This window comes from Oreochromis niloticus, linkage group LG8 (genome assembly GCF_001858045.2).
Source record: "Oreochromis niloticus isolate F11D_XX linkage group LG8, O_niloticus_UMD_NMBU, whole genome shotgun sequence".
Taxonomy (NCBI): domain Eukaryota; kingdom Metazoa; phylum Chordata; class Actinopteri; order Cichliformes; family Cichlidae; genus Oreochromis; species Oreochromis niloticus.
The window spans coordinates 3993160-4006475 of record NC_031973.2 but is presented as its reverse complement, the minus strand read 5'-3'; the positions used below and the strand labels follow the sequence as shown (position 1 = coordinate 4006475).

General features: G+C 42.1%; 1 protein-coding gene across 1 annotated transcript; it reads right to left on the bottom strand.

The window, feature by feature from the left end:
• Nucleotides 1-2: 2 nt before the first annotated feature.
• Nucleotides 3-5665, bottom strand: LOC102081765 (proton channel OTOP3). Its single transcript, XM_005453693.4, has 7 exons — nt 5138-5665; nt 4923-5059; nt 2157-2215; nt 1905-2059; nt 1074-1750; nt 611-769; nt 3-521 (listed from the first exon to the last, which is right to left on the bottom strand). The coding sequence occupies exons 1-7, from the start codon at nt 5520-5522 to the stop codon at nt 351-353; spliced, it is 1743 nt and encodes a 580-aa protein (XP_005453750.1). The 5' UTR covers nt 5523-5665; the 3' UTR covers nt 3-350.
• Nucleotides 5666-13316: the final 7651 nt, after the last annotated feature.

Below are 13316 nucleotides of genomic sequence, written 5' to 3'. Positions count from 1 at the left end.
TGTGAGTTTTATAGGACATTTATTTATTTTACCAAAAATGTGAGTGCTTGCTGCTCCAATGTCTGATGACAGGAAGGTAAAAATCTTAAGAATCTCGTCAAAGATCCCGTGGACCTGAATCTGCTGCTCTATAAATAAATCTGCCTAAAACTTGAAAAAAGAAGATCTTTAAAACCTTAAATATATATGAGGACGCACAGGCCAGAAGACTCAGAGGTGCTGTCATCTCCATATTTTAAACAATATGAAGTTTGATGATGGGGGGGGTGAGCTTGTTCTTGAGTTGGATTATGTGTTCAGTAATCAGTTTTTGGTTTTGTGCAGTCTAACAGGGATGGAGTCTGTGCGTGTCATGCAGAGATGAGCAGCTCCGTTAAAGCTGCCACGGAGTGCATCCTGTAGAAGACGCTGAGCGGTTGACCCAAATTCATCATAATAAACCAAGTGGTGAAGCCGAAGAACTCTTTTCCCAGGCCGTTCTCGAACTGCGGGTGGACTCCAAATGCAGGAATCAGCCACAGCTAAAGAAGAGGGAACATCTACGTGTTATATAAATACTGAACATTTTTAAAATATTCTTTCAAAACAGGTTCATAAAACACAGGAGTACCATGATATTTGAGAGAATGAGGAAAGCGCAGATCTCTTGTCTCACTCTTTTGGCCCAGGGCTTTGTCGCCTCCTGCTCCTGGACAGTAGGGGGCGCTGATATTTTGGCCTCCAGTAGAGAAATATCTGTCTTTTTGTTCTCTTGTGCTTTTTTCTTCAGCTGTAAAAGAGTTTTTATATATGAAACATTTTAATGACTCAACACATCAGTAAAATGTACAGGAGCTCTGAGGTGCACAAAAAGAACCATTTCAGAACATATTAATAAGCAAAATACAGAAAACAAAAATTAGAAAATACAAAAGAAAGCAGCAAAAGTAATCCCAAAACATGACAGAAAACCAATAAAACTGCAATATTTCAGAAACTAAGATGACATTTTAGAAAAGATTTCAGAAAAGGTTATTTAGGACAAGATAACAATATTAAAAATGTTACCATACAAAGAAAAAAAAAAAGAATACCTTGAAAATACTGCTCATCTGCTTCTTCTTCTTCTTCTTCTTGATGCTGAGGTGTGGGTGCCTGTGGAGGCCTTCGATGATGAAGATGTTCTGGAGGATGAGCTCCAGCAGACTCAAGAGGGAGTAGGACAGATCCAGGTCCCCCAGAGGGCCATTGGTGCCTATGCCCAAAGCTGCCACCACGGAGAAGTAGGACAGAGCGAGCTGGCCCAGGGCCGCCGCCATCAGGAGGACCACATCCAGCCTACGAGAGGGATTGGGCCCGACTTCACGTGCCCTCCTCTCTAACCTTTGGACTACTAGCCCGACCAGTGAGCACAGAGACATGATGGGCATGACGACTAGATGATAGCCATAAAATATGAAGAAGGCGGTGAGGCGAAACTCCGGCTGTCTCACATAGACCTGATAGAGAACGAAGGCAGTCACTCCTGCAGCGAGAACCAGGCCCCCAAACACGAGGCCCAGTGTGATCCCACCTGTGCACACAATATATAGGGTCTTCTTCTCAGTGACATGGTGATCTGGACCCGTTATGCGGCCCACGTTCTTCCACATCACATAGATCAAGCAGCCTGCCATGAGGTAGTATTCTATATTGAAGGGAAAAAGGATTTCGAAGCCCTTCCTGAAGCCGAGGCAGGCTGCGCTCGCATTGCACTGACAGGTTGAATTCCCTGCAGGAAGGAAGAGAACTTTAAATACATTCCTTTTAGCTTTGCATACATCTTGCAGCTACATTAGCAAGTCGTGTGTCATAAATGAATAAAACGAGCTCAACCATACAAACTTAGGATCCTGAGTGAATGTGGCCTTTCTTGCAGTATCTACCTGCTAACTCCAAGCTGTCCCCACCAGGTGGGATTGTGTCGTCATCAGCGAGGCCGTTTCGTTTTCCCAGCTCGATCTCCTCGTGGATGTTGTCCTCTGTCACGGCGTTCAGCCACAGCAGTAGATCAGTGGAGAGGATCATCATAAGTCCAGACCTGCAAACCTGAAGTTAGAAATCTCTTTCTCAAAGTAACACGTGTATGAAAAAAAAGATGCATGATTGCATGATACATTAAATTTAGTAATGTGCACCTTGTGATCATCTTGTGTTTGTGAATGCAGTCTTTGGAGTGAGCCCACAGTAAATATGTCTACAAAAGGAACAAAAGTGCAGTTATTCAAAAAGGACACACCCGAAATGACAACAAGTCTGTTTTAAAGTCAGGGAGGGTGGAGAGGAAAGGTGAAGTTATGTAACAGAAAACATCCGACATATGACCTGAAATCTTAACGTGAAAGGGACAAAGATGAGCCCGAGGAAGAGCGCCTGACTTAAAGTGAACAGCAAAAGAAAATGGGAAAAGTTTAGTTTGGCTCCCTTAAAGGTTTGAGTTGAGAGTTAAAATCAGTTACTTTTTCTTCCATGAATAAAGTTATGGAAAAAAAGTCAAAATTATGAAAGAAAAAATTTTAATTTCATAAAAATTACCAGGACAATTACTGGTTTCTGCTGTTTCACAACATTAATGTGTACCTAACTGCCAGTGTGGCAGCCTCTCTATCACACTTTATTTAGTCACTAAACATGATGACATTAATGAAATAAGTAATAAGCGATATCTGAGACACCGGTTTTATAACTAGCATTATTAAAAAATGGTTTTTGGTTCAAATGCCTGCTGTCAAAGCTGCATCCTTCTACTAGAATCCTCAGTGGACCCAAAAGCCTTTCCTTATAATAAGGATTATTTTGAACTCAAAATCATGCAAAGCTACTCTAGTAGAGCTCAAGAGTGAAAATATGGAGCTAGAAATTAGCTGAATAGATCTGGTCACAGAAATAATTAGATGATGGTTATTAGCAATATCTGCTCACTCACTGGAACAGCTGCAGTCTCCTACAGTCTGTGACTGCACAGTAAATTACACATAAAGTACATAGATTTAACTTTAGAGTAATCATTAAAGGCAGAAGTGCCTTAAACCCACTTCTCTCTTTTTTTTTCCTGATAGAAAAGGAAGTTCATCTGCATGTAAGAGAAAATTAGCATAATGTTCACCTGAAGTTGGACCTGAGATCAAGTTTTAATCATTCATTTCATCAGTTTCAGGTCTTAATATCTAATTGAGAAGTTCGTAATCTCTGCGTTTGTTGCATATTTGTCACACTTAAACCTTTCAGATCAAACTCATTTTAATATCAGACAAAAATAGCACGAATAAATACAAAGTATTTAGGCAGCTGTGCCCAAAAGTCATTTTGGATGTTTCTGTGTGGTTGCTTTGTGTTCTAATATCTAAGGACAATTTAGTCATCCAGGTTTATAAAGAAAATAAATAAGTGATCGGTTTTTGCGATTGTAATTCTACATTGTTGAACCTACATAAACTTAATCCAGTCCTTTTTAGCAAATATAAGAAAAAAATCTTTAAAGAACTGTGATTTGATACGTCTCAGTTTCTGCTGTCCCTCTTGACTTAAAAATAAATAAATCTGAATAAATAATCTTGAGAACGCTATTAATGTGAAACAATTTGGCAAGAAGAAAAAGCTCTGCGCGTTTCTAAACAGAGCTGCATTTTATACCACACCACCAATAACTATAATGTATTATTTGTGTAAGAAATCTGCCTAGAAACAAACAAGGAAAGAACACCGTTGAGATTGTTAAAGAAAGCAAGTTGCAACTGTCAGTAAATACTATTTTCCCCCTCTGTTAACATACGCGAGGCTCTTTCAGGCGCTTAGCAACTCAGTGTAACTCACAACGAACCAATAAATATCCTCATCACTTTTCCCCCCTTAAAATCCAGACTTGTACTTCATTTATGTATTTCCATGCACTTTTTATTCTGAGTGCAATTATTACAGTATTAAAGTAATAAAAAAATCAGCAGCTGCAACATGAAAGATATACGCACATCAATAAATTCATACATTCAGCCCAATAATTGCCTATCGTGTACATGAAGTGTCATTTCACGAGTACAGTCACTTTAAATGCGTTTCGATATACAACCTGAGATCTGCTACGCTGCTTAAAGGGATTTTAATGTTTACTTAAGTAAAAAGTCCAGGTACTTTTTTCACTTTGCAAAAGAACTGTGCATCACAAGGTTATGTTTCACTTTTTATGAGCTCCACTTTTCACCGCCTATCATGAGCTTGAAAACTGTGGTTTGTGCACCGTTTTTACACACTTCTTTATAATCTGACTAAATATTCAGACTTCCTGTGCCCCCTGGATGCGCTGGGCACCTCCCCGGCATTGATCCACCTGTCGAAACGCCGAGGTCACGTGACGTTGTCGTTTTGACTCACGCGTCGGAGCAGTTTCCAAACCACTGCGCTTCTAAACTCGACCCGTGAATATCCCGAGCGACCCATCCCTGCTCATCGCACGGATTTAAGCACCAACAGAAACGCCTTCCTTTATTTTGGCTTCACTTTTTCTGGAGAAAACTTGCTTTTTAAATGCTGTCCAGTCGTCCAGTATTTGGAATGTCATGACTAATCTCATCATTTTCTTGGAGTCAACAGGTAAAACTGGCTGAAGTGCAGGTGATATAATCCCTGCAGCAGGATGCCTGCTGACCAGTGTTGCCTACAGTTGGCCACAGAAATGAGAAAGTCTTCGGTTTTCATGTTAGAAATTTGATCCTTTTACTGAGTTTCTCTTCATCAAATGACTTGAACATCTTTGAATCAGATAGTGAAATAAAATATTTAATTTCATGAGATGACTGATTGGTCTAAGTGCAGAAAAGAAAAGCACTTTTTTTCTGTTTAGCTGCAGCATTTTCCTGCACTCTCAGTAACAACTTGCACCAGTTCTCCAGCCTGCCTTCGGATTTTACCTGCAGAGTGAGAAAAGGAGCCTCCATGAACGGTGAAATCAGCGTTGCAGTGGGCTTACACTCCCTCGTACTCATCAAATAACCGACCCTGAAGACGAACAGCAGCAGGCTGACGGCAGCAAAGAGCAGGAGGGCCACTGCGACATGAAAGCGCTGTTAGAAAATCCAAACGCACCGTGTGAGCAGTCAGTCGAAGATCGAACAGGGGAACTTACCGATGACAGGGACCCCCCCGGCGTGGTGGTCTCTGTGCGGGCTTATATCCGGATGTCTTCTGGCCCACAGCAGGTACCAGAACATCCAGATCAGGCTGATCCCCATGAGCACCAGCAGGAACACCTCAGGCTCCTGGTGGCTCAGACCCTCGGGGTTGAAGTTTTCGCCGACCACCAGAGCGGTTCCCAGCAGCACCACATTGAGACCCACCAAACCAGAGATTAGACGTCTCCCACTGGGAACCCACAGCAGCACCGGGTCCAGCTCCTGTTCATGAGTCTGATGATGGTCTAAACTCTGGAGCGGTTCATCACTAGTGGGATTTTCAGGTGTCCCACAGACGGTATCCAGCTCTAAGTCTCCAGCATCACGATCCGTGCTCATGCTTTTTCCTCTTGTCTTCAAAAGACACGTGTTTCCTTTCCTTTCAGCTGAACTTCAGCGTGGAGACATGCGTCCGACAGGGCGCGACAGTCCTCTAATGCGCCTTCCCACGGCACCCAGACGGCCGTAGGTGTGGTCATGATTATAACACACCTACACAGGAAATGCATCATATTTACTTTGCAAACTGGTCCTTTATTCACCTGCTGAACAATTCGGACAAAGTTTACTTAACAGAAAAATTAATGAACTATTAATTTAAAAAACTAACAATCTAATCTAAAGGCCTGTAAGTGGTGTTTGTCAGTCCGCAGCATTACAGAACTGAAATGTATGAACCTGCCCTAAGCCAACAAGTATCAGAGTTTACAAACAAGCCGCAACAGGACCTGACTTACGTGTGTGACGTCATTCTTATCGCTTCGTTGCTTCAAGCAGCAGTAATGTTGGTTGAGTGGGAACGATAATTTGATCAGCTGATTATGTTTAGTTTCACTTTTTAATGACACAAAGCTGTCTGCTTGCTGTGTATGGAGGACCAGAGGAGACATGCGCATCAAAATACAGCAAAGCATATGCATTAGTCAGTTCAACAAAAAAAACTAATTTCATAAACCACTTTAACCTTAAAGATCTTTAAAAAATACAATTTAAAAAGAGAAATAAGTAAATGGATTTAAAAATCAAAGGTTTATGTGTGACATAAAATATGGTGAGTCCACTCCTCATTTTCAAATCCATTTCCTCAGTGTTTCCCTTTCCTGTTAGCTCATGCATTAGCTTTAATTCATATTAGCCCTGTGCCAAAGCAAAGAGCAGAGATGACATAGGAGGGCTCACATTTCCGGTCTCTTCAAAATCAGATATCTTAGAGTGATGAATATAAACAATGAATGCTTTCGAAGCAGGAAGTGCACACAAGTAATCAAAAGTTTAAAAGTAACACGAGCGCTGTAAAGGTTTGCAGGGTCAACCAGCTCACAGGAAGAAAGTTGGCATCCTTTGTAAAACGCTGGATCATGTATGATTTGTCTGAGACCATGTGTCATTATATGGGGATATTATATGGCAGCTTTGTGCTATGCTGTAAAATAAAACCATTGTCCTCATATGAGACCATGTCTTTGTGTTCAAAGATGATTCTGAGTTCTTATACTTACAAGGTCCAACTAATCTCAAATAGCAGAAAATAAAAACACAAACAGCAAACAGGGTTTAGCTGTTAGGGGGATGTGTGGGGTAAAAGCAGTGATTGGAACTTTCCCTCAGCTTTAGTCAGCATTTCAGCATCTAACAACTCTTTCTTTGGTCTCAAATAGCTGATTTAATTTTACTGGAGACAATGGTTATCATTGGGAGAAACATTTAATCACTCATCTTTGATGAGTAGTAAAAATCTCTCCAATGGAAAAATGTCCAGAGGAACTGATATTTCCAGGTAATATCATTACCTGGAAATTAAATAATGCAATAAGACATTCGAGTTTTTCGAGTCAGCATTTCTGAGGTTTTATTTTCAGCCTTAGCAAGCAGAAGAAAAACAAACACTGTAAACGATCAGCCAATCCTCACACAGAACGGATTATTCAGCCAGGTGTTATTCTTGGGAATTTGAGAACTAACTTTAGATTGGCATTCATAAGCTGAACAGAAATGCCAGTTAAGCTTGACAGCCGTGAACTTTGATATCTGCTGAATATATAACTAAAGTTTAGTATTCATATTCACCTGCTCTATATGGACTAGTGATCCGTCGATCTGCACATGTACGATGTATACAAATTTTTTTTTTTTTAAATCATTCATTTATATTAAAAAAAAAACTTTACTCCTCTGAAATATAACTCATGAAACAAGTTAAAAATTTTGCATAAATTTTTTCAAATGATTTTTAATGGTGCATCAAAGGAGAAAGACATTAGGAGGTAAAGTAGAGGACGTAGAATCAAACATGCAGTTTTTCCTGCATGAAGTCCAAGTTGCAGGTTTTCCTGTGTGGGTGCCTGATGCCAAAAAGCTAACACCAAGTGCTGTCAAAGCCATAACATCCTCCATGAACATGATATGGAACAGATGCAGGTGTGTCCTTATCACCCAGAGGAGTCCAAGTTGTCAAGAACAAACAAACCTACACACACAAATCAATTGAAAATGTAAACATCAGCCAAAATATCACAAGGGATTTAAAAACTTTATGACCTCTGTGAAAATTATTTCCACATCATTTATTGTATTGATCTCAACATTTATTGGGACAGTCCCTGCAAAGCATACAGGGGAAATTAATAAACTGAATCAATTTCAGCCTTGGTTTTCAATATAAATATATTTTATTAATAACTACGTTTCCCCATGTGTATTTTTGACAACATATAGGCGCTGTAGGTGCAGTGAATGGTTAGTCATTGCAATGTACTGAATATTCAATGCGAAGATTTAACATACTGTGTCAGAGAAGCTGGGGTTAGGTCAGAGGTTCCCAAAGTGTGGGGCCCGCCCCCTGGGGGGGGCGCAGAGCCATTGCAGGGGGGCGCGGTATGAAAAGAAAAGAAAAAAAAAAAAAAGAGCGCTTGGACACTGTGGACAGGTTTTTGACGGGGCTCCCACATAAACGCAAAGCAGGAGATGAAGCAAAGCCAAATATGTTTCCAAACCAACTTCCTTCCAAGCCAAAGACAGGAAAATATGGTGAAGCATATCTTCCCTTTGGCTTCACCTGCACAAGTGCCAAGGTAGGTCTCCCCTGCAGAATTAGTTTTCCCTGCGTCGGGAGCAGCGCTGTGCTCTCCAAATCACGGACAAACAGGATCCCACATTCTTGATTTTTAGTTCACAAACACTTCTTGTAATAACTAACTACTCCTGACATTTTGGACATGTTAGCTCTTTATACAGTAAAGTTACAGCGGGATACAAATAATATCAGGCTGATCCTTCCGTAATTTCTTCCCCCTGTTCAAATCACGGACAAACAGGATCCCACAGCTGTTTATGTGTTTAAACCCATTTTGCACAGAGAGACATTTTTTGAAAAATGTATTGATAGCAATGTTGAATATTATTACACAGGAAAAAAACAACTACACGTAAAATAATTACACCGTGACGCCTCTGCCTTTCTAAATGGAGGGACAGTAACTGCGTGTGTATATGTAAGCGTGTAAAACCTGCATATAGAGATAAAATACTGTTAATCTGACTATCTGCCATTCTGCAATTCATCTCATGTAAACAATAACGTGGCGCACAGCGTGACGTGAAAAGAGGCACATACCTTTGACGTTGCGTGACGAACTCTGTATTTCTCGTCCACACATAAACGCAAAAAAGGAGTTTTAAATCTCCGTTTTCGGTGAATCGCAACGCCGTTTACGTGTGGACGAAAGGCCCAAACGCATAGAAACAGCTGAGCTTTCAAAAATACCCGTGTAGGTGTGGACGCAGCGTAAAAGAGTTAGTAGTATATTTTATTACTACCTGTAATTTATTGCCGTTTACTTGTATTTGCTTAATTGTTTACTAAATGTTTGAGGTGTGAAATAAACCGCAATGGAGTTTGTTGTAAAGGCTCACCTTTCAGCACATTCACTTCACCAGATGCACCTTGTTTCTTTTCCTCACCTTTGATTGGGGGTGGTGCTTGGCCTTAATTGCGCTCACCTGTCACTCGCTATATAAGGACTGCACTCACCTACCCCTCACTCTTTCTTCACTCCCACATGGGGCGGCAGCTGAGAGATCGCAGTCCATGTGTGCCTTTCCTTTCTTTACCCATTATCCAATGAAAGGACAAAACCTGTAAATGATTGACTGCTTATTCTCATTCTAATTGGATGAGCCCATGATGATGACTACTTAAACCCTGAACCTTCCTTCCTCCAAAACATGGTCCTCCGAGCCGGAGTAGTGTTATCATCATGGATTCACAGCAGCCATTGACTGAAGGTTTGAGACGTTCCAGTCGTGATAGTCGACCTCCTACCCACCTGCAGTATGACGTTCAGTACCCTGGAAGTAGAAGTGCTAGATGTGATACAGAGAGTCAAACAGAATGCCAGCATAGTGACACAGACACACATGGGCTGCAGGATCCTGACGGAGAGTCAGAAAGCCAACCAGAGACATCCCCTGCTCCTTTACCCACCAATCAAGATGAGGTGATGAGGGAACTCCTGATGACGATGAGGGAGATTAGGCAATTCATGATTCAGTTATCTCCTCCCCATTCTCGCAGTTCTTCCAGATCTTCAATTCACACTGTCTCATCTGATGAAAGCAAATCATCTGTATGCGGTTTACAAGCCATTCCCCAAACGCATCAGCAACATGAGCAGTTCCCAGTGATTGATCCAGCAACATGTCAATCACCCTCTCAGCCCCCACAGGTTAGCCATCACTCTGGTGCAGTTCCGGCTGCTAGCCCTCCTTTCCCTAATTCAACAATGCTGCAGTTCCTTCAAGTGGTTTGCCTAGACCAGTTTTTCCTACACCAGATGAGACTCCTTTTAATTTCCTGGCCACACCACTGCAAGGTCCGCACCAGATTTCATGTGTTCAACCTGCTGTTCCTCTAGATGAAGACCCCGCTCAACCTCTCATTTGCATTCCAGAACCAAGGCAGCACCCTCCTGTAAAGCAGCAACCAGCTACATCCAATGGCTTACATGAACAGAAACCTTTGGTACCTGTTACTGCTAGCTCGGGTCACTCCTCTAGCATTAGAACACATGTATATAAGCTTGAGGGTCCTTCTTTCCCAGACCTTACCAGTGAAGATGAAATCCAGTATAGGCTGTTACGAATGGCCCTTACTAACCTGCTTGACCCTCATGAGACAGAGCATTTCAAGTATCATGTCCTTCTCGATCATCTGAAAGTAGACCAAGCTAAACGGTTAGCTATTTCCTTTTCCTATGCTCCTGACCCATACACTCAAGCCATCAACGCCCTTGATGAGCGGTATGGGCAACCAAGACAGCTAGCATTGAAAGAGCTACGGAATATACTGGAGCTTCCTCCTATCAGAGCAGGTGATGGTCGGACTCTGGATAACTTTGCTCTTCGTGTGCAAGCTTTAGTTGGTTTGCTTAGCACTATGGGTGATCAAGGATGGACAGAACTAAATTGTGGCTCCCATGTCGATCGCCTACTTGAAAAGTTGCCTGCAGAGCATTCTAGTCGCTTCAAACGGCACATTTACAGGGAACAAGGAGATATGATGTATGACTTACCTTTGTTCTCGTCCTGGTTGCAAATGGAGTGCAAGTGTCAACCAAGAAAGGACAGTCCTGTCTCATCCTTTAACCAGCCACGACCTGCCCGTAAGTACACCTCTCCACTCACAACAATATTATATGGGACAAATCCATCCGATCCTGTACAGGCAACACAACCCATCATAATGACTAAGGCAAGATGTGCATATTGCTGCTCACCTGAACACCACATTAGCAAGTGCCCTGAGTTCATTAACAAGACAAAGGATGAGAAAATAAACTGGATAAAGAGAAACAAACGGTGTTGGCGTTGTGCTAGAACTCATCAGGCTGCAAAGTGTGATCTGAGGAAAGCATGTGCCTCCTGCATGGGACGACATCTACAGATCCTGTGTGAGGTGAATCAGAGACCTAGAACTGAAGTTAATCCTGTAGTGAGGACACTGTACTTTGATAAACCTAGTGACTGTCCCAGTGTACTATTAAAAGTTGTGAAAGTGCTCCTGTGAAATGGCAAAAGAACTCTTGAAACATATGCCGTACTTGACGATGGCTCCCAACGTACCATGCTTCTGACATCAGCAGCTCAGCATCTCCACCTAACTGGGAAAGCTGAAAAATTATCACTCAGAACTGTCCCTCAAGAAGTTGAAAGGTTCTTCTGTAAGTTTCCAGATTTCTCCCATCGCACATCCAGAGAAAACTTACACAATTAATAATGCCTTCGCTACAAGTCACTTAGCACTTTCAGACCACACCTACCCCGTATCATCTCTCCAACGGAGATACAAGCATCTCCAAGGTATCCCATTAACCTTTATTAACAAAGCAGCTCCACTACTGCTCATAGGCTCTGATCATACCCACCTTATCACGCCTATTGCACCAGTTAGACATGGACCATTTGGATGTCCTGCAGCAGTCAAAACCCGCTTAGGATGGACACTCCAAGGTCCAATCACAGACTTCCAACCCCAGAGCAGTTCCACGCATGCCCAATGTTTGTTCACATCTTCCAGTTCAGGTTCAGGTGAACCGCTCCAGCACATCCTCGTGTCCACTGATGGCTCTAAATTCATTCAGCCACCTCGTACTTTACCATCAGCAGTACCTACGTCGTCACCGGCAGTGCCGCTATCACCAGTTCCACCGCCTGTGGCTGTCATTCCGCCAGTGGTCAGGGCACCGCCTGCTCCTGCATCACCTGGTCCTGCCCCTGCCAAGTCCAGTAAATTGCCCCCAGCACCTGCAAAACTGCCCGACGGTCTGCAGGTCTGGGCCTGCAGCTGCATCCCACGCGGTTGGCATTTGGACCTGCTTTGCCGCCACCGCTGGCTACATGGTCAGCCCCCTGAACTGTCTGGCCTGCATTGTCGACCTCCAGGTCGACCCCCGAACCTATATCAGACATGCTACAGGTCTGATGAACAGTTCTGAGTGATAATTTTTCAGCTTTCCCAGTTAGGTGGAGATGCTGAGCTGCTGATGTCAGAAGCATGGTACGTTGGGAGCCATCGTCAAGTACGGCATATGTTTCAAGAGTTCTTTTGCCATTTCACAGGAGCACTTTCACAACTTTTAATAGTACACTGTCTCTGCCCCCGCTTTGTGAAAAAGAACAACTCTAATCCTTTGAACATATTTCTCACTAGAAATACGGGGGCGGCTGTTGTAAAGGCTCACCTTTCAGCACATTCACTTCACCAGATGCACCTTGTTTCTTTTCCTCACCTTTGATTGGGGGTGGTGCTTGGCCTTAATTGCACTCACCTGTCACTCGTTATATAAGGACTGCACTCACCTACCCCTCACTCTTTCTTCACTCCCACATGGGGCAGCAGCTGAGAGATAGCAGTCCATGTGTGCCTTACCTTTCTTTACCCATTATCCAATAAAAGGACAAAACCTGTAAATGATTGACTGCTTATTCTCATTCTAATCGGATGAGCCCATGATGATGACTACTTAAACCCTGAACCTTCCTTCCTCCAAAACAGAGTTTGTAAACAAAATATGGGTGTGTGTGTTTGGAGCATGTGTTTGTGCGGGGGGGTTAGGTGGTGGACCAGAACAGTCACCTAAGTGCTAAATGGAGAAGCTAATCCCAAAACTGAAAATGAGGGGAGAGATGGACGTTTTGAGTTTGAAAATCTTTTTTTTTTTTTCATTTAAATTGTAAATTGGTTTTTGAAATGGGCTTTCATTGAGAGCTTACATTTTTTTGTAAAAATCCATGTATTAATCATTCATTTTGAAATACTGATTTATAATTATTGTTGTTATTTCACATTAAATAAATAATACATTACTTTTGTGATATCTAAATAAATAAAAGAATAAAAAAAACTTATTTTGATGCACATGTGGAGAAATATTTTAAGAATGGAGGATGATGAATGAGCTGAAAAGGCAAAAAAGAGAAAGAAAAAATGCATTCAAAATTCGACCAAAAAATTTGCTGATAATTGCCCCAAAGCCACGTCTCTGGGGCAATTATTTTCTCGCAGATTTTAGTTTTAAGTATATGTTCCTAATGAGCAATAAGGAAAGGCGGTGTGTAGGATCGTCTGGGCCACGC